Source organism: Thamnophis sirtalis, unplaced genomic scaffold (assembly GCF_051295495.1).
Source record: "Thamnophis sirtalis isolate CommonGarterSnake01/CBP01778 unplaced genomic scaffold, rThaSir2_p1.2 scaffold_2, whole genome shotgun sequence".
Taxonomy (NCBI): Eukaryota; Metazoa; Chordata; class Lepidosauria; order Squamata; family Natricidae; genus Thamnophis; species Thamnophis sirtalis.
Window position 1 is genome coordinate 97,579,458 of NW_028261382.1, and position 23,552 is coordinate 97,603,009.

The following is a 23,552-nucleotide window of genomic DNA, read 5'->3' on the forward strand; positions in this document are numbered from 1 at the left end:
GCGCCGCCGCCGCCGTGTCAAAATAAGAGTCGCGCCGCCCGGCAGCTCCGGCGCGGCCTCCCAGCGGCCTGTCGGGGAGCAGCACCTGCCGGGGCGGGCGAGGGGCGCAGCCGGGGCCCTCCGGGGAGGCGCCCGCGGACGGCCACGCAGAGGTAGGGTGCGCGCGAGGGCCGGGCGCCCGGGCCAGGGCCGCCGCCGGGGCTCCCGGGCGAGCGCAGAGGAAGCGCCGTGCAGCCGTCGCGCAGGGCAGTCAGGCCAGAGACCCCGCGCCGTCCCTGGGGGTGGGCGGCTGCGGGCGCCTCGCCCCGCCCGGGACCCTCCGCTGCGCCGGGAGGGAGGGAGCGGCCAACCGCGAGAGGCGCCCCCTGCGGAACGGAGCCTCTGAGCATGTGCTGAGCGCTCTCGGACTCTTCTCTTCCGGAGAGGCTCATCCCGGGAAAAGAGAAACAATTAACGTGGCGGAGCGGCCTTGAAACAGCCAAGCCGGCCGAAACCGGGGAATTGCTTGGAGGGGAGACCACGAGGAGATCCCAACGGGACGGGCAGCGGTGTGAGAAAGAGCAGCCTTAAGAGCGACAGGCCCTGAGGTCCTCCCCAGGGGAAGCGGCCGGTGGACTCTCTGCTCCCTAAATCCGGCTCTTGGGTTTGGGGAGCCTGACCGGCACCCAGGAGCTTTGCTTGGAAGGGATGGGAACCTCCCCCCCCCACCCCGGGCCTGCCCCCTCCCTTTGCAGACCTTCACGGATGTGGGCAGGATCTGAGGGGCCGAACCCGTCTGGGCAGGGACGGCTTCATTTCCCCCACCCCACTTTAGGCAGGGGAATAAGGTCTTGAGGGTGTTAACCATGGTAACCAAAGGAATGGGGGGGGGCAGGTGAAAGTGTGACTGGCAGAATGAAGGGAGGGAGGCCCAATCCAGGAGCAGCCTGGCCCTTTCGGTGCTCACTGCCCCACCTGGCTTCCCCCCTGCCTTGCAGGAGCCCCCCCCCCCTCAGTCTACAGAAGGAGCCTTGGGGGAGAGGTTGGCTTGGCTTGCAACTATGAGGTGAAGCTTTCCCAGCCTCAGGGCAGTTCTGTGGGCCTTGGGGGGGGGGTGGGTGTTTCCTCCCTCAAAACCTCTGATTTGCCTTATAAAGGCCTTGTCCGCTTGGGGTGGTGGGACTCCTGTGCTGGGGAGCAGGGGAGGAGGAGGAGGCCCTTGGCTGAGTGGAGGACTCCCTGCTTGGCCAAGTTCCTCCCAGCCAGGGGAAGATGATGGGATAATTAAATGCGAGGGCTCATTGCAGATGATGCTCCTGTTGCCTAGCAACTAATGGTTTCCATAGACACAGTGAACCACAGCCTGCTAAGCGGCAAGTGAACAGTGCAGGAAGTCGGGGAGAGAGGAAACCCCCATCATCCACTCCCTCCCGGGTGGAGGAGAGGGCCGCAAGGAAGGAAGCCACTCCCGGCCCTCCTCCGGCTGCTGCTGCTGCTCTGCCCTTTTCGGCTAGAAGGGGCTTCACCTCACTTGGCCTGTTGGCTGAGGGCACAGAGGCTGCCCTTGCCAGCCCTTGCCAGCCTCCAGCAGCCTCCAGCAGGGGGAATGTGAGGATCCAGCACCTCAACCTCGCTTTGTGCAGCCGGGGCACCAGGTGTGGCCCTACCTCGGGAGGCCTTTCTCCGTCAGTCTAGGCAATCTCTAAAGGGAGGGAGGGGGGGGCAGAGAGGCTCCTTCCCCAGACACGCAAAGCCCATTTCACTCCTAAACCAAAGACCAATTTGCTCTGCAGCCAAAGAGGGAGAAGCTCTATACAGTAGAAACATGACCAGGAGCCGACTGTGGCTCAGATCGTCAGCTTCTCGTTGCAAAATTTAGGCTTAAATTGAAGAAAGTAGGGGGAAGCACTAGGCCGCTCAGGTATGAGCTAAATCATATCCCTGAGGAACGTAGAGGTGGCAAATGGATTTAAGGAATTAGGATAGACAGGGTGCCTGAAGAACTATGGACGGAGGTTCGTTGTGTAAGAGGTAGCAACTGAAACCACCCCAAAGAAAAAGAAACGGCTGCCTGAGGAAGCAAATAGCTGAGGAAAGAAATGAAGAGAAAGGCAGAGGAGAAAGACACACCCAACTGAGTACAGAATTCCAGAGAAGAGCTAGAAGAGGGAAGAATGCCTCCTTAAATGAACAGTGCAAAGAAACAGAAGAAAACAAGAGAATAGGGAGGACCAGAGATCTCTTCAAGAAAAGTGGAGATGGGCATGATAAAGGACCCAAATGGCAGGGACCCAACAGAGGCGGAAGAGATTAAGAAGAGGTGGCAAAATTACATTCTATACAAGAATGAGCTTAATGTTCCTGATAACCAGGATGGAGTGGTCACTGAACTCGAGCCAGATATTCTAGGAGGGGAAGTTAAATGGGCCTTGGGAAATCTGAGCAACCACAAAGCTGGTGGAGGTGACAGTATTCCAGCTCAGCTATTCAAAATCTTAAAAGATGATGTAGTAAAAGAAATCTAGGATCATGGCATCTGGCCCTCTCAATTCCTGGCAAATAGATGGGGAAGAAGTGGAGGTAGTGACAGGTTTTGTTTTCCTGGCCTCCAAGAACACAGCAGATGGGGACTGCAGGCAAGAAATTAAAAGACGCTTGCTCCTGGAGAGGAAAGCTATGGCAAATCTAGACAGCATACTAAAAAGCAGAGACATCACCTGCCAACAAAAGTGTGTATAGTCTAGGCTTTTCCCACTTGCAATGTATGGCCAATATAAGGCCGTGAAAGTTGGACCAGAAGGAAAGCTGAGCGCCAAAGAATTTAAGCCTCTGAACTCTGGTGCTAGAGAAGATTCCTGCAAGTCCCTTGGACTGCAAGGTGACCCAACTGGTCAGTCCCAGAGGAGATCCACCCTGACTGCTCTTTAGAAGGCCAGATCCTGAAGAGGAAACTCAAATCCTTTGGCCACCTAATGAGAAGGAAGAAGGACTCCCTGGAGAAGAGCCTCATGCTGGGAACGATGGAGGGCAGAAGAAGAAGAAGGGGACGGCAGAGAATGAAGTGGCAGGATGGAGTCCCCGAAGCAGCCGGCGTGCGCTTAAATGGACTCCGGAGGATGGTAGAGGACAGGAAGGCCTGGAGGAATGTTGTCCATGGGATTGCGATGGGTTGAACATGACTTCGCTCAATAATCCTGGCAGCTGGGAGGGAGGGAGGAAATCCCATGGATTGCACAAAAAAAGGGCGGCCCTCAGTGCCAGGGGAGCCTGCCAGGTAGTCCCTGGCACTGGGGAGTGGGGGGCATGACCCTCGGCCTTCCTTTCTCCAAGTGAAATGCCGCGTATTTCCCGCATCCCCTTAATCATCCTGGAGCCATCGAAGCCCTTACAGCCCTTCGGGCTTCAAAGTCACCCTTATAAGGATATGTACGTATACTTCAGTACAGAAAAGCAGTGGAAGACCAACGTAGTCATGAATTAATCATTTCTTTTAATATGCTTTAATTTTTTATTACCAGGGATATTTTAAGCTGCACATAGCACCCTCATTATTTCTGACATTGTAAGAGAAGCAAGTGGAGAAAAAGCAGAAAACGGAAACACGCCCAAAGGCCGCCTCCAGTCTGGATTTGGGCCCCATTCGACCGATTTTCAGTGAGCGCCTCTGAGGAAGGGGGCAAGGCTCAGAACACACAGTGGTCAAATGAGATGTTTTACTACTCATACTTTTCTTTACTACCTCTGATTCTTTCATTTTCAGTGACTTTGGAAAACGGAAGAATTACCTCTATTGAAAGAAGCTTTTTACCTTCTTACATATTCATTTTGGTGTATTTCATTTGATCCAAATGCAGAACTCTTCCTGCAACTCAGCCATTTTATGTATCATTTAAAATGACAATATAGTAAACATAACCCACTTTTCAATTTGTCCCCCTTTTTCTTCCTGTTTTTTCAGGCTTAGGGCTAAGGTTATTTAGGCCTTTGCATTTCTGCTTCATAATGAGCCCTCTTCCCATCCCTTTCCTCTCGGGGATGGTGCTTGTTGAAATGCAGGCATTGGGTCAGCCCCTAGAACAATGGCCCGGCCTGAATTGAGCACCTGCCCACTGGTGGGTCTGCCTTTAGATCTAGAGCCCGTGTGTCTGTGGTGGCATCTGTGTGCCACATTCATCTTGGATAGGCTTGTGGTGAATCAGTCCAGAAAGTAGGGTAGTTCAACAGCCATAATGACCGTGTGGGCTGTGCATACAATGTGTGCAGGTCCTTCTTCTGAATGGGCTCCTGTGAGCCGAAAAACCCACACCCTACGGGTGCCACCGGTGGAAGTTTGGGGATGGTCTCGGGGCTTGTGCTAAGGCCACACATCACCCAGGAGGGAAAGGGGTGGACAACGCACTGCAGCTCATTGAGGTTACACAACATCCTTGTCTCCACTCTCGCCTGTGGGGGTGAAGTCACTAGAGAAAGAGCCAACTGTTCTCTTGAGTGGAGGGAGAAGGGGTTTCTCTGCCTTGGGTAGATCCTGGGCCCTGGGCACATGGCTGACTCCAGCCACCTTTTCTTCCCAACAATTCTCCAGCAGAGGGAGGCCTGGAAGCACAAGGAGGGTCTCCCACCTGGGAGGATGACAGGTGGGGCCTGCTTTGTGCTTGGCCTGACAAAGCTGTCATAGCTGGGTCCAGCTCTGTCTCTGGCTGGGTGGAGGGTGAGGGGATGAGTCCCGTATTGGAAGAGGGTTGGAAGCCTGGACTTGGACACAAAATCTACTTGGTGGAAGAAGATAGATGCAGAGGATAAACTGTCCCAACATTTTGAAGGGGCTGCAAAACCCCTGCTTCTGCACACCATTCATATGCTTTGCTCATCTGGCACAGTAAGGCAGCTTTGTATCTCTCTCTCTCCCCCCCCCCTCCTGCAGAGTGGGATTGCCCTTCCTTGGCCATCTGGTCCTCACCTGGCCACCCACACCTGCCATGGAACTTTCCTGGAGCTGATGGGCAGAAACCTGAGCTTTAATGGGAGAAACACACATTCTGTTCCCAAGACACACTGATTCATGATTAGCTGAACCATGGTTTACTGAACCCAAGTTTCCAAGTTTATACAATGTTAAAACCACGAGCAAGTGTAGACTCTGGGCTCGCACAATATCTCAACTTGAGATCAAATGGAATGTGTGAAAAGGGAAACAAGCAACCCAGCTTTTTCCCAAACCCTCGTCGGCCGACCGGCTCTTTTCCTACCATCCCCACAAACCAGAAGCAGGGAATGCGGAGCAATTTCGGCGGCGGCGCGGTGGGGAGCGCTTAAAGGGACGAGCACGGCAGGACGGCCCGGCTCGTCCGAAAACCTCCGGACCGCCGCGCAGGTTGTGCGCACGTCAGCCGGATGGACTTGCGCCTGCGGAGACCGGCCTTCTGGGCCCGGCTTCACCTGCGGAGCGGCCTCCAGGGCTGGGACCTGCCCCGGGAACTGGCCCTAGACGCCACCTGTGACCAGCTGTCCCCAGGTGAGGCGGCCCTCGCTGGAGCTCGCTCGCCCTTCCCCGCGTCTTTCGAGGCGGGGGGTCGGGTGGTCCCTTTGGCTGAGCCTCTGTCACCGGGAAGGGCGAAGAAGCTGGGACTCCCGGCGCCCCTGCCGGAGCCCAGCTGCCTAACCGCTCTCCCCCTCCCCCCAGTTGCTGACCAGACCCTCCCGTCGGCGCGGCTCCACCAGGCGGCTGGCGGCCCGGCCGAGGCCCCTTGCCTTTCCATCTCGGGGGCTCGTGGTAAGCGAGGAGGGAGCGAGTGACGGAGGGCCTCGCCTGGGGACCCGGCCGTGCTCCGAGAGGCCCGGAATAAAGCAGCAAGGCGAGGGAGCTCCCCCTCCCGTCCCGCGGGTGCCCAGCGCGGTTAGGGACGAGCGGCGTTCTTGCTGAGCGACGCTTGGCTGCTTCTTCCCCTGCAGAGACCGCCGGGCAGCCGCACCTGTGGATGTGGGTGGACCCCAACCTAGTCTGCCCCATCCCCGGACACGCCGCGGGGCTGCCCTCCCTGCCTTCTCCTCCTCCTGCTCCAGAGGTTCCGACCTGCAGCGCAGCCCGCTTTGGAGACGGCCGCCCGGGGGAAGAGGTGCCACGAACTGTTCAGGCGGCCCACGTGGGCCCCCTCGCCGGCCTGGCTAGAAACCTGGGAGGCCGCTGGGTGGGATATCCGGTCTTCCGGCTCGCTGGGCCGAGCTAGGAGCCTTTAGGCCGGGTGGGGGCTTTGCAGAAGCTGCTTTTGTCCTTGTGGCAGTTTTGCTGATTAAGGTTCAAACTCTCCCCCACCTTTCCTTGCTGAAGCACGAAAAGTGGGAAGAAGGGAGAGAGGGGGGCAAGGAGCCCTCAGCCCAAGTCTGCCCTGGAGCAGGTGCCCCAGAGCCAGTTCCTCTCCTGCACTTATTTCCCAAAGGTGCCCCTCTTTTGCCAGGATCCCGGGAGTGCCACTGAAGCCAACCCCACCCTGCTTCCACATGAGGACCCCCAGAGCCCCCCCCACGCATGCCAGAGTGCAAAGGGGACCCGATCCCGCAGGAGGAAGCTGCGGGCCCAGGGGGGCTGGCCTCGCCCCCCTCTCAATTATTGTATCTTGATTAGCCTTGCCCTGAGCAGCAGCGTGGACAGCAGCCTGACTGTGCAGGAGATCTACAAGTTCACAAGGTGGGCCTCACAGCGGCCAGGCAGACAGCAGGGTGCGGTGTGTGTGTGTTGTCTGCTCTTGGCCTCCTTGTAGCAGAGGGCTTCCTGCTCCTCCGAGGTGGAGCATTGTAGTCTGGCCAGTGGCTACTATGAGCTCAGGGAGGTGGGCCTGGCCCTTGCCAGGGGGTGATGCCTGAGACTCTGGCCCTTTGCCCCCTTGCCAGGCACCACTTCCCCTTCTTCCGCACGGCTCCCGAGGGCTGGAAAAACACCGTCCGGCACAACCTCTGCTTCAGCAGCAGCTTTGAGAAGACCACAGACTTCGTTTGCCTTGAAGGGAACCGCAAGTCCCGCCTGTGGAAGTTAACCACAGAGGGCCGGCGGAAGTTTCAGGAGGAGGCGCAGGCACTGCCAGAGGATTTGATGGGCTTGGTGCACCAGAGCATGGACAAGCCAGGTGGGCCTTCCCCCAGAGGGCAAAAGCCCTTCCCTTCCCCCCCCCCCGTTGGATGTGCCTCCACCAGGCTCCGTGCGTGCCTGCGCATGTGCGCATGCTCCCCAGAGGAAGGATTGGTTGAAGAACAAATTGGACCCAACATGCCATCTGCAGTGAGGAGGCTGAGCCACCTGGCAGTGCCAGATGCTGGACGGGCGGCCCAATCCCCTGCCCTGCGGTTTCTTGGCAGACCTGGTGAACCAACAGCCTTGTCGTCTCCCTTCTCCAGAATTAATGCGGTCTCTCTTTGGCCTCTGATCCTCGGTGTGGAAGTCTGGCAGAGCTGCCAAGGAGGATTTGACTTGCCAAGGAGAGGAGGCTGCATTTTCCAGGCCACTCGGGATGCTCCGGGCATTGCCTGCTTGACCCTCGGCTGGGAAGGCACTGAACGAGGGAGCTTCATCCTGACCGGGAGCCTGGCTCTTGATTGGCCCCCGAAAGAAGCGGAGGAGACCCTCACCCGGTTTTATGTTGAAATTTATGTTTGAAACCTTTCCCCTCGATTCTGGGCCTCGGGGGGGGGGGGATCTGGGGGTCCCAATAAAGGCCTGCCGAGAGCAACGCGGTGTGGTTGTCTCTGGAGTTGATTTCTATGCGCCCCTCCACCCTGTTGCCGCGGGGGAAGCTACCCAGACGCCGTTTCGCTGCCTGGAAGCGGCCTCTGCGCCGCCCGAAGGACCCCAAGGCCCATCGGCCACAGCCAGCGCGCGCCCGGCAGCCGAAGAGCAGCTCAGCGCGCGGCCCCGCCCCTCGCCCCGCCCACCGGAGTCGCCGAGCAGGGCGCGCGGCCGTGACGTCACTGCGGGGGGCGGGGCGCAGCAAGATGGCGGCCGAGGCGGCGACGCTCTTCCGCTGCCAGCTGTGCCGCCGCAGCGCCTTCGACGGTCGCCGGAGCCACCTGTACAGCGCGGGGCACCAGCGGCGGCTGCGCGCGGCCCTGGCCCGGCTGGGCGAGAAGGTGGGCAGCGGGGCGGGGGCCCCGGGAGGAGGGGCTTCCTGGGGCGGGCAGCGGCGCGGCTGACGGCTCTCCTCCGCTTCCCCCGGGCAGGTGGCGGCGGCGCGGGCGGCGGCGCGGCGGGCGGAGGTGCTGCCCTTCCAGCCCGGCGAGCACGAGCGGCGCGTCTGGTGCCCCTGCTGCGCGCGCGAGGTCCGGAGCCACCTGAGCCGCGGCGCGCGGACGGTGCTGCACGGCGGCCTCCTGGAGCACCTGGCCAGGTGAGGGGCGGGAGGGCGGACGGGCGGAGTCTGCTGCGCCGCGCCTCCCCGGCGGCCGAGCGACGCCCTCTTGGCTTCCCCGCAGCCCGGAGCACGAGAGAGCCGTGGCCGCCTTCTGGAGGAAGAACAGGGCCGACCCCAAGCAGAAGGCCGACTTCCTGCTGTCCGCGGCGGAGTACCGGCGGTGAGTGGCTCCGGCCGGCGGAGGGCTGGCTCCCGGCCCACCTGCTTCCGGCCGGCGCTCCCCTGCCTCCCCCCCCCCCGCTGGGCTGTGACCAGGGAGTGGGGCTCCGGTCTTCGGTCTTATAGGAAGAGCTGGTGGCCTTCCCTGTGCCAGTCTGTGAAGCCGTTCCTAGGACACATTTCTGACCAGGGAGGCTGTGCCAGGCCTCTGGAGAGCCCAGACTGTGTCTCCATGCCACCAACAATTAGTCACCTCTGCATTAATGGCTCTTGCTTCCCAGAGTGATGGGCTGCTTTACACTTCCAGCTTCCAGGAGTCTCTCTGTGAAGCCCTGGATGCTTATGAAGAGAAGGAAGGTGCAGCCATCCAGGAGGTAGATCTGGGGGGGGGGGATCCAAGTGGTTCAGGGAACGACAAGGACCTGACTTCAGCTCCGAGTTCCTCTTTCCATCTTTCCTCATTGCAGGCTGCAGCTCACATCCGAGACATGGAGCAGAAGAGGCGAGAGATGGTACAGGCCATCTTAGAGGTTTGTGTGCCCAAGTTCAGAGTGGGCAGTATCCATCATTGTGTTCTCAATGGTCTCTGCAGAACCTTCCCACTCGCTCCCTTTCTTTGCCTGTCTTTCCCCCACTGCATTTAAACTCAAATCCATTTGCCAGGAGTTTTAAGGTATTACTTGTGCTCTGGCCCAAGTATTATTTCAAATGGTAATTTGGGAATTAAATTTGTAATTTAACTATTATCAACAACTCCTTTTTAATTTTTTCCCCTGGGGAAATGCTCTTGGGTTAGGGGTATTTCCTTTGCTCGCATGAGTGCTTGAGCGTTTTAGCTGAATCTGGTTCATTTTAGTACTCTCCAGATTACAATTTGAAGGCATCTCCTATATGGCAAAATATGTTGTTGTCTCTTGAAACAAGTGCGTTTTTCCTGAATTAAACTCAGCCACAGAGAGCGGACACGCTAGGTGATGGAACCACTGCTGTTTACACATTTACAGGGAATTTAAGGTAGGAGTTACCTTCAATCAGAGGCCTTCAAAGCTTCTATATCCCTCTACTATTCCTGGCAATATCCTCTTCACATTACCTGGGTGCTGAGTCTGTTTCGCTTGTGCTGACAAATGTTCTATGTTGTAGTGATTCTCCTTTTGCTATGGAAGAGCAGGAGCAGCCTGGGCCAAGCTGGAGCACCACTTTTCTTCGAGAAGAGCCTATTTGTCCCAGCAGCACTGCGCCTGAGCTGCACTACCCAGAAACAGGGCAGCCGTTAACTTTCATTGGCCACCAGGTACTCCCATTAGGAATAATAACTCTTGCCTCTCACGTTCAGCAGCATGACAACCGAGCAGTGAACGCCTGCCTTGGGTTCAGTCTCCTATCTTATACCCTCTGTTTTCCAAGAATCTCAAAGAGGGAAAAGGGATGCTGTCCACTGCTGCCTACTGGACTGGGGAGCCAATACCTCTGGCTGCAGGACTCACTGTTCCCTTTGCAATTTTGCACCTGGGTTTTTCAGATTCTCGGGCCCCTAAAGTACTAATTTGGACTTTTCTTTTGTTGTTTCAAATGCAGGAAACAGGTGGGGAGGGCAACATTCACACAGGTAGGTTGGAGTCAGCTTTCTGAAGTGGCTGTTGAGCCTGGCTTTGCCCATGATGGACAATTGGCTCATGAGGGGAAAGAATCTATACTGAAACAATAATTTGCCAACTACATTTAGTTGTGTACATGTGTGTGTACAAACCTTAAAAATGAGTTAACCATGAATTGCATGCTGCACGGCTATACGCGGTGTAGCCTTGAGCATTTTGTGAACAGCTGCTCTCATATCATTATGGTCAATATAACTTGGGCACGTGAAAAGAAACGTGGGGTTTTCCTGATTTGTCCACCTTTCAATCTTGAGGAGCAAAACCTCCCTGGCTGATGGATGAAGAGGAAGGTGAAAGGCAGATTGGACCTTCCTATGAAGAATACCTTCAGGAAAGTGAGTGTGCGAGGGGTTAGGCCCTATGGGGCTCAGTAGGAAGAACTGAGCAAAGAATGACTCAATGTTTTGTTTTTCTGTTGTCCTCTTTAAAGGACAGAAGCAGAAACTGAAGCAGCTCCCGGCCAACCGCGTTGGGGCCAACTTTGACCATTCATCTCAGACAGGAGATGCTTGGCTCCCCTCCTTTGGGCGTGTTTGGAATCATGGTAGAAGGTGGCAATCCAGGTAAACACACACCTTCCTCTGAGAAGGCAATGACTTAACGCCATTAATCTGTTTAGATTTAGCTCTCCCCTGTGCTGCTATAGACAGCAGTGTGTGTGTGTGTGTGTGGGGAGAGGTCAGGGCCTGGCTGCCACCACATCCTCCTCATTTATTGATTCTGAATTTGTTGAATGGTTGCACATGATAACTTATGTATTGGCTCATTTCACATAGTTCAACTGATAACAAAATTATTGGAATCATCTCTGGCTTCCTAAATCCAACAATTGTGAATATCAACACATTACATTTGCATAGCCGCCCGTCCCCCGCAAAGTGGACCCTGGAATGCATAACAAATATATAGCCAGAAGAGCCTTTGTGTGGGTGCTGGAAACCCCCATTGCAGAAGAGCAGAAGGAATCCAGCCTCTTCAAGTTCCTGTCCTTAATACAAAAGAATAAACTCTTTCAACTTTTTGTCTTTGTCTTTTTTCTAGACATCAGTTCAAAGCTGAATCTGCAAATAAGCAGCCTGGATCCAAGAGGAAAAGGCCTTGAACCAGCTAAAAGGTCTTCATCCCTGAGGCAGCAGAATTCAAAGCCCATTAATCAAAAGAAGCCCAGCTGCTGCTACGGAAGACTTTGTGGTGGCTCCTGTGAAATGAACTCTGCTCCTCTAGCCTTATGCACGCAATTGTATTACATTATAATAAAACCGTTGTTATAATTGTATATGGCTTTTACTAAAAATATGGTTTCCAATAAATGTAAGCTATTACAAAATATTAAAAGGTGCATTTGTCTAAGATCCGCAAAGCAAATATGAGATTGCAGAAAATATTGCCATCAAAGTTAGCTCATCTATGATTTTCGATATATCCCTTGTTTATTCAAGTTGTGCAAACTTATCAAGAGAGACACTACTTGCACTGCCCACACAGTTATAAAGCCAATGCTTTCATAATGTTTTATTTTCATGAACCCAAATTCTGCAAATCTTTTTGTTATTCAAAAACAGTAGAGCCATATTACCCCTTGCATAATAATTGGCACTTGCTGAGATCATTACAAAGCCTCAAAGAGTTTAATCAATTTATTTTTTTGTGTATACAAGTAACTGAAAGCCATTTGAGAATCTGCAAAGCAAACCAAAGAAGAAATTAGATCTTTCTGATGTAATGTAGTCAATCCTCTTTGGCTGTGCAGAACAGTATTGGTCATCTGGGCTCACCTTCTCAAGCATCCTCTCCTGCCGCTGGTGCATCACCTCCCTTGGTGTTTCGGGTGTAGATGACCTGTGCTCTGTGCTTGGAGACCAGTTTAATTAGACCTGCCAGGAGAAAACAGGCATCAGAGGATCAGGAAGCTTAGAAAACCGAGCGAGGGGGAGCAGCAGCATTTGGGGAGGGGGTGTGTGTAGGTGTCGGCTGCAACGCTTCAAGGCCCACAGCTGGGCTCCTGCAGGGAGAGCGCCTCCGGCCTCTCACCTTTGCCCAGGAGCTCCTGTAGCGCAGCCCGCGCGAGCGACCCTCGGATCTTCAGCCTCTCTGAGACCACGGCGGGCGTGATGAGCTTGTAGTTGGGCACCTCCTTGCAGAGCTTGTCGTAGGTGGCTTTGTCGAAGAGGACCAGGTTGTTCAGCTTGTCCCTCACCTTCCCCTTGGACCACTTCTGCTCGCGGGCGGGGAGAGAAGTCCGTCAGGCCTGCCCACACTGCCCACAGCCTCCCCCGCCCGCCCGCCCGCCGGCCCAGCGCCCACCTTCTTCTTGGCTTTGCCGCCGGACTTGTTGACGGGGTCCTTGTCCTTCTTGGCGGACTTGCCCGCGTCCTTCTTCTTCTTGTCGTCTTTGGGCGGCTGCGGGGAACGAGAGAGAGCCAGAGGGGTCAGCCGCCCGCCCGGCCAGCCGCCTCCCCGGCCCGCCCGGCCCGAGGCCTACCTACCATGGCGCAGCTGGCGCGGCAACGTGCTCCTCCTGGGCGGCTTCCGGCTGGAAAGGAAAGCGGCCCTCCGCGCAGGCCGGAAACCCCACGGCCGAGGCGACTTCCGGCAGGACCCGGAAGAGGCGTGGCGAGCCCCCCTCCCCGCCAGCCCTACGGGTGCCGCCATGGCCATCTTCAGCGTCTTCGTGGTGAACAAGGCCGGCGGGCTCGTCTACCAGCTGGACCACTACGCGCCGCGGGCCGAGGCCGAGAAGACCTTCAGCTTCCCGCTGGACCTGGTGCTGCGCGCGCACGACGAGCGCGTGCTCGTGGCCTTCGGGCAGCGCGACGGCATCCGCGGTGAGGGGGCGCGCGGGGGGCGGGGGCGCGGGCGGGGGGCGCTGGGGGGGCCGTCCGGCTGAGCCGCCTTCCCCGCAGTGGGCCACGCCGTCCTGGCCATCAACGGCGCCGACGTGAACGGCCGCCTGACCGCCGACGGGAAGGACGTGCAGGAGTTCCTGGGCAACGCGGCCAACTACCCGGTGGCCATCCGCTTCGGCCGCGCGCGGCTCTCCTCCAACGAGAAGCTGATGCTGGCCTCCATGTTCCACTCGTGAGTCGGCGGGGGCGGCGGCGGCGGAGGGGCGGGCGCGACCCCCACCCACCCCCGCCGGCCGCCCGCCCGCCCGCCCACCGGCCGCTGCTTGTCGCGCAGGCTCTTCGCCATCGGGTCGCAGCTCTCCCCCGAGCAGGGCAGCTCCGGCATCGAGGTGCTGGAGACGGACACCTTCAAGCTGCACTGCTTCCAGACGCTGACAGGTAGGCGGGCCGGGCCGAGGGGGCCGGCGGGGGTGGGACCTCCTCCATGCCGGCCTCGGCCTCGCTCTCCCTCCCTTCCCTCCGCAGGGATGAAGTTCGTGGTGCTGGCCGACCCGCGGCAGTCCGGCATCGAGGCCCTCCTGCGCAAGATCTACGAGATCTACTCGGACTTCGCCCTGAAAAACCCCTTCTACTCTCTGGAGATGCCCATCAGGTGCGCTCAGAGCCTCCCCACAAGCCCCCCTGGGCAGCCCCCCACCCGCCCTGAGGAAGGCTCTTTTTTGGGGGGGGGTTACTGGTGCCTGGCCTGAGCTTGTGGGGTCCGTTGCCCCCCCCCCCGTTTTCCTCTCTCCTGCTTTCTTGGAAGTCAAGGGTGTTGCCAGAAACTCTTTTCTTTCTCGTTTCCTCCTCCATGGTGTCCGTCTATCCTGTTAACTTACAGAGATGTGCAAGTGAGAACAAATATAAGGCATTTCCTTCGGGCTCATTGCAGTCTTCTTTATGTACCCGCTTATATTTTAGCATATCCCCATAAGTATGCAGGGACAATGCTGAACCCAAACATTTATGGGAAAAAAGAATATTCGTTAAAGACAGAATGAAAAATGTGGAGAGAGGAGCAAGGGTGGCCTTTTATTCTAAGGCTGCTTCTGTTCTGCTACTGTTCCAGATGTGAGCTCTTTGATCAAAACTTGAAACTTGCCCTGGAGGTGGCAGAGAAGGCCGGGCCCTTTGTCCCAGGGTTATAGGATGAAGTCCTTCCACTTCAGTTGCCCAACGGACTGTTTGGATCTTGGGACCCGAAAGGCTTCACAGCAATTCCAGAGCCGGCCCTCTACCCGGCCTTGTTTGGACCACCTCTGCTGCGGGAGGTTAGAAGGAACCCTTGTTGGCTACATGTATGTGTTTAATTTATGCTTGGCACTTCGTTTATTGCATGCGGAAATAAAATATTCATAAAGAAGACTTTAATCTTGACTTTGGGATAAACTGATATCCAACAAAAACATTTATTATTACGGTCGTTCAGTCAACCAGGTGTTTAAACTGAATTTGTCATTTTCCCCACCTATTAAATCCTTCCCAAAGAGTTTGGATAGGCAGATATCCAAGTTATTATGGTAGATGTCACCTGATTCCCAGCAACTCTTCAGCAGGGGACACACATAGCTTTTACTGGACAATTCTTTTATTTTTGTTGACACACGCATTCCATATAACAGTCATAATTTAGAAGCTATTATAGTAAATGTAGCAAGGTTTATTCCTAAAGGCATCTAATTACATCTGGAGAGCTTCATGGCTGCAGAATTCCTAGGCGGTTCCAACAGTTAAAACGCTGCTTTTCTTCTATTAAAAGTTCGATGGGACATAGAACCTCTCAGTTTATACTGATACTTGTGATACAGTCAACAAAGTTTGATCTGTTTGAGGGTTATTCTTTCTCAATTTCTAAAAGTAGTTTTTAGTCCACTTCTAAGCTTACCTGCTATTGACTGAACCTAAACAGAGTAAGAGATGGCTCCTTTTTTTCTAACATGCCTCCTGTTTGGTTATACCCGAGTGTAATTTGTGAGAAGAGTTGGAAAATGTCAGTTGAAAGTGTAATGTAGGAAATGAGCACACAGACCAAAAAGGTGTGTGTGTGTTTGAGAGAGAGAGTGAGTGAAGAAATCCCTCAGGGTGAAACTTCTATTCAGCTGCTCTGTCCCCTCTGCCGGGTGCTGCCCGCTACTAAGGGCATCCGCTAAGTTTTGAAGGATGAGAACTGGCAGCAACAACCAGGTGAGATTTTGCCACCACTTTGTAAAGGCAGGCAGCCAACCTGCTTAGAGCGTCTGCCTCTCTGAGCTCCTGGCTGTGGATGAAGGAGGCTCCTTTGCAGCGAAGCCGTGCGGCCTTTCAGTCCACTTTCTTCGGTACGCGGCCCATCTTGGTGCAGATATTTCTCAGGAGGAAAAAGGCCACAGTGCTGGCCGTGCAGATCAGCTCCACCACCCAGAAGGCCGTTCCCCAGCTGTAGTGCTTGGCAATCGTGCTGAAAGGCAGGCCGGCCAGGAAGCCTCCCACTGAAAAGAGAAAGGGCGTGTTGGCTGCAAGGTGGGCTTGGATCCTCCACCGGTTCCGATTATGTTTTCACGTACCGTTAGCCATCAGGGCCACAATGGCGTGAGATGTGCCACACAGGTTGGAGGGCGCGCTCTCATTGGCTATGACGCCAAACAGGGCAATTGGTCCATAAGAGCAAAACCCAAAGACGGCTCCCAAGAGCAGGATCCAGAGCTACAAAAACGGAGCCAGACAAAAGGTCAGGTGTGCGAATAGGGCATCTTTCCCTACTATCTGCATCTGCCTCTCGGGCTCCTTTTCCTCATCACTGTCTGCGAAATGCTACCTTAGATGAAGCCCAGCAGTCTTTAACCTTCAGTAAGGGTGGTTTCTCAGTAATCCACTTAAGAAAGTGGGAAATAACAGCACCTCAGCCAGCTGCTATTTTAAGGTAACTTTTAGATCAGGGTACCACTAAAATATCAAACCTTGGTTGTCTCACTGTAACAGCATAACTAGGAAAGAGAGAGAGAACTCTTTCTGCAGCCCCTCAGGGAAGCCTCCCACTTCTATGGCTAGCACAGAGGTCTCAAACTCGGGGTGTCATGTGACACTGACCCCCCCCCTTGCTAAATGGTGTGGGCATGGCCAGTGTCTGATGCATCCAGCCATGAGCCCCAAGTTTGACAGCCCTGGGCTAGCAGCTACTGCTAAAGACCCTGCATCTGCCATCAAATCAGTGGCTGAAGCGACCAAATGATTGAAATAGAGAGAGAGGGAGAGAGAGAGAGAGAGAGCAAAGACCTCATGTTCTGTAAGGCCCACAAGATCAGCCAGAGGATGGAGGAATTGAGTCCAAGAATAATTTCCCTGGGGAAGAAAGAAGGGAAATGAGCAAGGAGCATGAAGAGAATGTCCGGAAAAGACAAAACACAGTAATAATTGTATGCAGAAGCAAAGACCCCAGAAAGGGAAAACCCTTAGCAGCAATTTTCCAAAGCCACTTTGCTAGCTAAAAATGTTAAATTAACGGCAGACCTATTGAGCCCCGTCGTTGCTGACTGGGACATCATCATCACCATCATCAGTATCTGAAGATTCCACATCCGTGGAATTCTCAGCCTTTTGAGCTGAAGCCAGAGGAAAGGCCACAGTTTGGGATGAATGATAACTGGCCTATCATGGCTTCAGTAGATGAGCTTGTAATGGCCAAAAGTTCAGGAAGCAAAGAATCTATCCAGGAAATGAATTTCACCCTGATTTCAGAAACCCAGTTTTGTTTCCCTGAAAGTTGCAGTGTTTTGTTTTGTTCTGTTAAAAATTTGTTTCTAAAACTGCAATTCATTTTACTTGTGGAAATCCTCACAAGATGTGGCATTTACCTAAAGGTAAAAGCATTCAAAACGGTTACCTTTCACTACTCAAACAGGTGACAATATAAATGAGATGAGATGAGATGGGGGGGGACCAATTCCCCTTCAATGCCATTCTTGTATAACTGAGCCTCCTTCCGATAGTTACCTTGGGGGAGCTGTCAGTTACGGTGACTCGGAAAAGGAACAACGAGGCAGCCATGCCGGCCATCATCAGGATGAGCAGGGTATGCCGAGGGTTTCCGTAGATTGAGAGACCCACCTGCAACACACAGGTGCATGGATCCAAAATCCCTGACACGAAGTGTCTGTCAACCCATCCCAGACAAAACCGCCTCGGTCTCGGCATCCAGGCAGAGACTGCGTAGGGTTTTCCTCCTCCTCCTCCTCCATGCTTACCCTGGCCACTGCACGGTCCGAAAGGTAACCAGCAGCAATGCTGCCCACGAGGCCCCCAATTTCCAAGGCGCTCATATAGGAACTGCCTAAGAGCAAAAAAACAGGGGCAATTCCAGCGAGGCTGCATCCCTACCTGTTGCAGGGCCCCTCCGGGCTCCTCCCCTGGTCAGTCACGCAAAAGACCTCCCCACAGATACAGTTCCCCAGAACACGGACTGTGGTTTACCCAGGCCCCACGTCCACCTCTGGGACGTGCTAAGCTCTCAAAACCCCAGGAGAAAGGAAGGGCCTGCTTCCTACCCACAAGGGCCGACTGTCCTCTCTCCTGGATGAGAAAGAGCTGTCCCCAGTCAGTACAACACGTCTTCACTCCAAAGACCACCAGGTAGCCAGAGGAGAGGACCCAGAGGTAGGGCGAACACAGCAGCTCAGCCAAGGTGCTGTCGTCCTTCGTGGAGTCTGTGAGAAAGAGAGCACTCAGCACCCTGACGCTTCTCCTGCGCCCCTCTGCCCTGGCCCTCGCTCAGGCTGCGCGCTTCCTCTCTGCCCCTCAAAGGGAAGGAAGCCCGACGGGTTTATTGACAGATTCGCCTTATAAGATGCTGTATTGATCAGCATACAACTTCCCAATATGTAATTGGGACTCAAAATAAATGGAAGACACGCTTATAAGAAGAAAAGCTTCACAAAGAGGGATATTTATTTCAGACCTGCATCAAGTCACAGCAAAGTTTCCATTTCGCTCCAGAAGGCTGGGGAGTGGTGGGGGGTGGGGTGGGGGCACCCCTGAGGAAGCTGCTTTCGTGAGCCTGAAGATGGCACCTCTGATCAAGGGCCCCTGTTTCCCCACGTACTCACCTCGTTTCCCTTTCTTGGGCTTAGAGTCAAGGTTGGGCAGTCCTACATCCGAAGGCTCATTCTTAATCAGGAGCAAGCACACCAAGGAGGCAACCACACACAGGGTGCCAGAGAAGGCTAGGATGGTGCGCCAGGCATAGGTCAGGGCCATCAATGCTGCCACAATGGGTCCGATTCCTCCAGCCAGGTTCATGCTGGTGGAGAGGATGGCCCACCAAGTCCCAAACTGGGAAGGTTCAAACCACTATAGAGAAAAAACACAGCGCCTTTTTTAGTGGCAACGGACAAGGCGCCCTGTGAATTCCACCTCTCCAAGGCCATGGATACAAATGGAGTCAAGCAATGCAGCAGACGATGCCCCAGAAAGCTTACTCCAGGCACGGCTTCTACAGTTAGCCCTTGCCTCTGAATGCGGAGCTGTGAGGGAACGTGAAGAGGAGGCGGCAGCCACGGGATTAAGAGTTTCCCAAAAGAGTTTGGGTGAGGAGGTTCTGGATCAACTGGCCTTTGGCCTACAGTCTTTTAAGGCAGCTCCCAGCCACCAAAGGCAGAACCACCTCTGAACAAGGCCACTTGCTCAGGGCCAAAGGAGGTGACTGGTATCCCCAAAATATCTGAGAGCAACATGATATGGTTTGCAATTTATAGCTCCCGCTGCCCTTGCCAATCCAAGCCCCTCCTCGAAAAATGACGTCTCTGACTAGCAGAGCACAGGTCGGACGGCCTCTGCCTCTCCACAGCTGCCAGGGCAGGTCTTGGTTCCTTTAAAGAGCCAAAAGCTCCCAGCCAAGGCGGCGTTCTCGGCTTGCAGCTCTGCCTGGGGAGAGGCAGAGCCAGGGGCTGCCCACGTGGGCCGTCTTCTGTTGGCTTCCCTGGGACAAGAACCTGACCTGCTGCTCCCCCACCAAACAGCCCCTGCCGGGGGGAAACTGGCTCCTTCGCTTACCTTGCGCAGCACTCTGCCACAGGGGGGCCAGCCCAGGCCTTGGGCCAGTCCGTTCAAGAACCACAGTCCCGCAAACAGGGCAACGGTGGAACTCCAAGAAAACAGCACGTTGACCAATCCCACCAGGAGGAGGCCGGAAGAGAAGAGCCAGCGGGCACTCAGCTGGTCTGAAAGGACACCACTCACGAACTTGCTAATGGCGTAAGCGGCAGATTGGCTGCTGGTGATGAGACCTGAATTGGACGAGAGCCCCGGAAAAACCTCAAGAGCCCAATCACCAGGCCCTGGCCGGAAAGGGCATCCGGATCCTGAGTACAAGGTGGGCAGCAAGACCGGCCGTGGCCAGAGAGAAGGAAAGCCGGAGAAATGGCAGCCATTTCAGAGAAGAAGTGGTGCTTTTCTGACACAGGACGGCAGTAAAATGGCCCCCTTGAGCGCCGGGTCTGGCTGTGGGCTCCCTGTGGCCTCTGAGTGGCCACGGTGAACACACAGAGAGTTTCCTCCTGCTGCCTTATTAAAGCAGCCAGAATCATTCTGCCCCTTCCAGTCAAGGACCGAGATAAAATCTGGCCATGCAATTCCTTTCCGAATAAAAGCTATTCAATATTGTCCCAATAGTGCAGCCTCTCTAAACAGTGCAACGCCTGAGAAACAGCGGCAGGTTTCCCTGGCAAAGTGACACCTGTGGTTCTCAAATTCCCTCCGACTCTCTTGGTATGAAGCCTCTGAGAACGTCAAAAGGGCTCTGCACCCCGGGTGTCCCCTCTCCAAGGATCCCACGAACAAAGAAGCGGAAGGTAGTAAGGAAAACTCACCCAAATCATCTTTGTCCAAAGGTACCTCTTCCATGATTGAAGGCATCACGAAGGAGAAGGTTTTTCTGTTGAAGTAGTACAAGGTGTACCCAACATACATAGCGGTGAATATGACAAACCGGTGATAGCTGTAGTTCTTCTCCGCCATTGTGGCTGGGCCTGTGCTTCCAGGGGTCAAGAAAGAGAGTGGACGGAAGGAGTAGGGCTCTGCGGCTTTTAAGGGTCCAAACTGCAGGCGCAGCAGAGTTGCTGACCGAGGGGAGAGGAAGGCTGGCAGCAGAGGGCTCAAAAGAGGGAGCCAGCAGCTGCCTGACTGTCCGTCTGCGTCTCTGCCAGGCAGAGGCTTTTCTCAAAGTTCTGGTTTGATCTCAGCTGCGCTCATGGCTGCTTTCTAGAGAATGATTAACCGGAGAGCCAGGCTGGACACAGAGTTCAGTATAAATGCGCCCATCGACAATGGGACCCCCGCAGAGCCAGCCAGTCATAAACAGAGTTCGTGTAAAGATCATTGAGGGTTTTTTTTTCACTCCTTGTTCTGACCTCTGAACTCAAACATGCAAGACCAAACAGAGCGGATCAAGGTCTTCCTGGAACAAGCAGCCTCCTGCGTCAGGACCGGTCCCCTCGCCTTCCTTCCTCCGGATCTTCCCAGCAGGCCACGCCGGGGACAAAGAGCCTCTTCTGCAAGCTGAGAGACGTACAGAACACGGGTCAAATGCTGCCCATCGGAGAAGGCGAGTTCAGCATAAAAATATTTACCATCTGGGCACAGCAGGCAGATTAAAAAACAAGAACCCCTCCCCATTTCTAGGTAAGAACCAAAGCACAATAATTTTCCATTCCACCTTCGAGATGTATTTAGCTTATGGGCAGAAGAACAAAATACCAGGACCTTCACCCACTCCAAGTAGCAGGTGTGCCACAGAGGAGCCACCGATGTTAAGAAAACCAGAAACACAGTTCAATTGAAGGCTCTCCTCGGAGTCTAAAGACGGGGCTTTCTCCAGCAGGAGCCTCGATATTTGGTTTCATCACACTCCAGCAGTAAGTCAGTCCCAAAGGGCAAAGGGCCTTCAAGAACACCAACAGGGTCTGGACTGCTGCCCAGAAGGACGAGGCAGCCAGTAGGAGGGTTTGTAAGGGGGTCTCTTTCGGAGGAAAACTAACCCACTCCATTTCCTCCTGGCTCAAAGCCTCCTTTCGCCTCCGAGGAGGAGCTACAAAAATTAACCCTTAAGACAAACTTTGTCTATCAGCCTTTCCACTAATACACCTCTGTGCAAGTGATGGAAGAAGCCTTGGAAGTACTATCATTTCTCTCCCTGTTGCCTTATTAAACTTCTTCTTCTAAATGCCCCCCCCCCCCCTTTAAGGGTTAACCTTGCAAAATGCAACACGTTTTCTGCTCTAAGCCCCATTAGGTTAATTATTTCCTTTTTTGTTGTAACAGGCATCTAATACTTGCTGGACACTTAATCCTCATTAATATGTAGCTTTCCCTTGCTGGTGTCTAACAAGGCAACTCGGGATAGAGGGGGAGAGAGATTACGGGGCTATCTATATAAATTGCCTAACAAAAGCAACCTCTTTGCCAGTTGACATTTATTAGTTTTTTTTATACTTTATTGCTTTGTAAGCAACTCAAGGCAGTAAACCTACATAATGCTCCTTTCTCCTAAGATAACAACAACCCTTTGAGGCGAGATAGAGGGACTAGCCCAAAGCCCCCAGCTGGCTTTCATGCCTAAAACGAGACTAGAACTCAAGTCTGCTTTCCAGGCCAGGAGCACATTAACCACTCCACCCAACAGGCTCTTTGGAAAGCATCCCCATCACTTGGGCTCACCAGGAAAGATGGGGAAGGGCTGCTTCAATGGGGACAATTGTAATAAACATTTCATTTTACTTCAGTCCTGACACCTTTCATGTCTTCCTGCTTCAGTGTCCATCCTGCAAATTCTGAATTGGCCGCAGAAAGGAGAATTTCGGAGAAAGACCCGCTCCGGAGTCCTTGAGCCTCAATTTTTTCTGTCTTTTACAGGTAGTCTTATTTTGGGCCCATTTCCCACTTTCTTGCCACAGTCGTTGAGGGAATCACTGCAGTCGTTAAATTAGTATCTTGGCTGTTAAAATGAATGACGTTGCTGGTTGGAAGGGGGGTCCTGGGACATCGGAGCAGCCATAAACGGGAACCAGTTGCCCTCTGCGCACACGGAGGGTGTGAAAAACGGGCACAGGTCGCTTCCTCCACTGATGATGCCGCCTTGAAAATGCATCTCTTTATTTAAACGGCCTAATTTGTCCCGGAGGACCAAGCCGGGCGGCACCAGCCCTCCCTCCCTCCCTCAGGCAACGCGGGAGCCCCGGCTCTCCCCCCGTGGCCCGCACCGCCCGGAGCACTCCAGGCCCGAGGAGCCTCAGCAGGCCCGCCCAGCCCTTGCGAAGCCCCGGGGAAGGAGGGCGGCCCTGGAGGGCGACGGGCCAACTCGAACGGCAGAAAAGCCCCCCCCCCCTTCCCGGCCCCACGTACCCCCCCCGCCGGAAGACGGTCGCGCTCCCTCGCCTGGCCGGAGACGCCCCTCCCGAGCGCCATCCCGCCGCCCATTGGCCAGGGCGGACGTCACTCCTCCCACAAACGCCGCTTCCTAAGTTACGAGCAATGGCAGTCTCCCCCCCCGCCGCTTCACCCTAGGCCCACGAGAGCGCATGCGCAACAGCAGCCAACCCGTCCCCCCCTCCCACCCAAGAGCGAGAGTGGAGGGAGAGGGGCCCGCGGAGACCCCTGCGCCCCTCCCCGCCAATAAGCCCCTCGGCCGCTGGAAAGGCCGCGGCGGGAGGGAAATGGGGGCGGAGGGAGGGGCGCCATGCAGCAGTTGCTCCAGCAACTGGCCTAAAGGGGGGGGGGGAATCCCCATCTGCAGAATTGAGAAACCCAACCTATCGCCTCCTGGACGGACTTAAGCCTAGGGGGGTTTGCACTGGGCGAGGCCTCCCGAGACACACACAGGACGTTCCTTTCCCCCTCCTGCCAAGGAGATCCCTCCAGGGGAGACGATGAAGACAGAGAAAGTGGGTCTCCCTCTGCAAGGCGACCTTTTTCATACGTCTCCCCCTAGTAGCTCAAAGCCCAGCAGCCAGCAAGACGAACTGCCCAAATAGAGATGCACCCGCTCAGCGGCAGCCCCCCTTGGCAGCCCACTTCCCATTCCCCTGCACCATATGAACAAAACAAAAAATGCCCCGTGAAGAATCAGGCTCAGGACTGTTCAAGTGCTTAGCAGGAGACGGACCCTTTAGGGGCAAAGAACGGCCGGCCACCCCCAGACAGCACCCCTTGCTCTCACAAGAGCAGCCGCCCGGAGGCCCCTTGAAACGGATAGAGAACGAGGCAGAAGGTGGCCGCGGCATTCAGTGAACCAAGGAGAACAGAAGGAGATTCTCTCTGCCTTTGCCAGTCTGGGTGTTGATGGCCTGCCGCCCGGCTGTTCTGATACACCAGGGAGCATTTAAGGCTTCTTTCAGACCGTTCCTGCCTACCCATTTATGTTTCATCTATGACTTTGTGACATGGAGCTGCGGAACAAAGACAACGGCAGCAGCCAGTGGCGGAGAGTAAGACGACCAGGCTTTTCAGGC

General features: G+C 54.9%; 5 protein-coding genes across 9 annotated transcripts; 3 read left to right on the top strand and 2 right to left on the bottom strand.

Annotated features, from left to right (window-relative positions):
• The first annotated feature begins 57 nt into the window (after positions 1-57).
• Positions 58-7,748, top strand: FOXR1 (forkhead box R1). The gene is made up of 6 exons (XM_087706457.1): positions 58-152; positions 4,901-5,491; positions 5,929-6,092; positions 6,432-6,661; positions 6,865-7,097; positions 7,366-7,748. The coding sequence occupies exons 2-6, from the start codon at positions 5,371-5,373 to the stop codon at positions 7,392-7,394; spliced, it is 777 nt and encodes a 258-aa protein (XP_087562583.1). The 5' UTR covers positions 58-152; positions 4,901-5,370; the 3' UTR covers positions 7,395-7,748.
• A 199-nt stretch (positions 7,749-7,947) lies between these two features.
• Positions 7,948-11,468, top strand: CENATAC (centrosomal AT-AC splicing factor). The gene is made up of 11 exons (XM_087706459.1): positions 7,948-8,094; positions 8,185-8,351; positions 8,437-8,535; positions 8,842-8,908; positions 9,002-9,064; positions 9,484-9,548; positions 9,678-9,828; positions 10,113-10,143; positions 10,447-10,527; positions 10,623-10,755; positions 11,234-11,468. Exons 1-11 carry the CDS (start codon positions 7,960-7,962, stop codon positions 11,292-11,294), a joined length of 1,053 nt encoding a protein of 350 aa, XP_087562585.1. The 5' UTR covers positions 7,948-7,959; the 3' UTR covers positions 11,295-11,468.
• A 346-nt stretch (positions 11,469-11,814) lies between these two features.
• RPS25 (ribosomal protein S25) lies at positions 11,815-12,819 on the bottom strand. The gene is made up of 5 exons (XM_014055839.2): positions 12,679-12,819; positions 12,497-12,592; positions 12,224-12,407; positions 11,968-12,066; positions 11,815-11,872 (listed from the first exon to the last, which is right to left on the bottom strand). Exons 1-4 carry the CDS (start codon positions 12,679-12,681, stop codon positions 11,972-11,974), a joined length of 378 nt encoding a protein of 125 aa, XP_013911314.1. The 5' UTR covers positions 12,682-12,819; the 3' UTR covers positions 11,815-11,872; positions 11,968-11,971.
• On the top strand, positions 12,819-14,448 carry TRAPPC4 (trafficking protein particle complex subunit 4). Of its 2 annotated transcripts, XM_014055837.2 has the most exons (5): positions 12,819-13,017; positions 13,096-13,270; positions 13,373-13,476; positions 13,564-13,690; positions 14,147-14,448. In XM_014055837.2, exons 1-5 carry the CDS (start codon positions 12,843-12,845, stop codon positions 14,223-14,225), a joined length of 660 nt encoding a protein of 219 aa, XP_013911312.1. In that variant the 5' UTR covers positions 12,819-12,842; the 3' UTR covers positions 14,226-14,448. The 2 variants fall into 2 exon arrangements, with proteins under 2 accessions (XP_013911312.1, XP_087562586.1); XM_087706460.1 differs by having other exon boundaries at positions 13,373-13,690.
• Positions 14,449-14,647: 199 nt separating this feature from the next.
• Positions 14,648-22,401, bottom strand: SLC37A4 (solute carrier family 37 member 4). 4 transcript variants are annotated; one of them, XM_014055832.2, is made up of 10 exons: positions 21,837-22,401; positions 19,917-20,604; positions 19,102-19,334; positions 18,156-18,399; positions 17,598-17,756; positions 17,298-17,383; positions 17,047-17,160; positions 16,330-16,395; positions 15,621-15,759; positions 14,648-15,545 (listed from the first exon to the last, which is right to left on the bottom strand). In XM_014055832.2, the coding sequence occupies exons 2-10, from the start codon at positions 20,062-20,064 to the stop codon at positions 15,379-15,381; spliced, it is 1,356 nt and encodes a 451-aa protein (XP_013911307.2). In that variant the 5' UTR covers positions 20,065-20,604; positions 21,837-22,401; the 3' UTR covers positions 14,648-15,378. The 4 variants fall into 4 exon arrangements, with proteins under 4 accessions (XP_013911307.2, XP_013911308.2, XP_013911306.2 ...); XM_014055833.2 differs by having other exon boundaries at positions 21,823-22,401; XM_014055831.2 differs by having other exon boundaries at positions 21,763-22,401.
• Between the last annotated feature and the right edge of the window lie 1,151 nt (positions 22,402-23,552).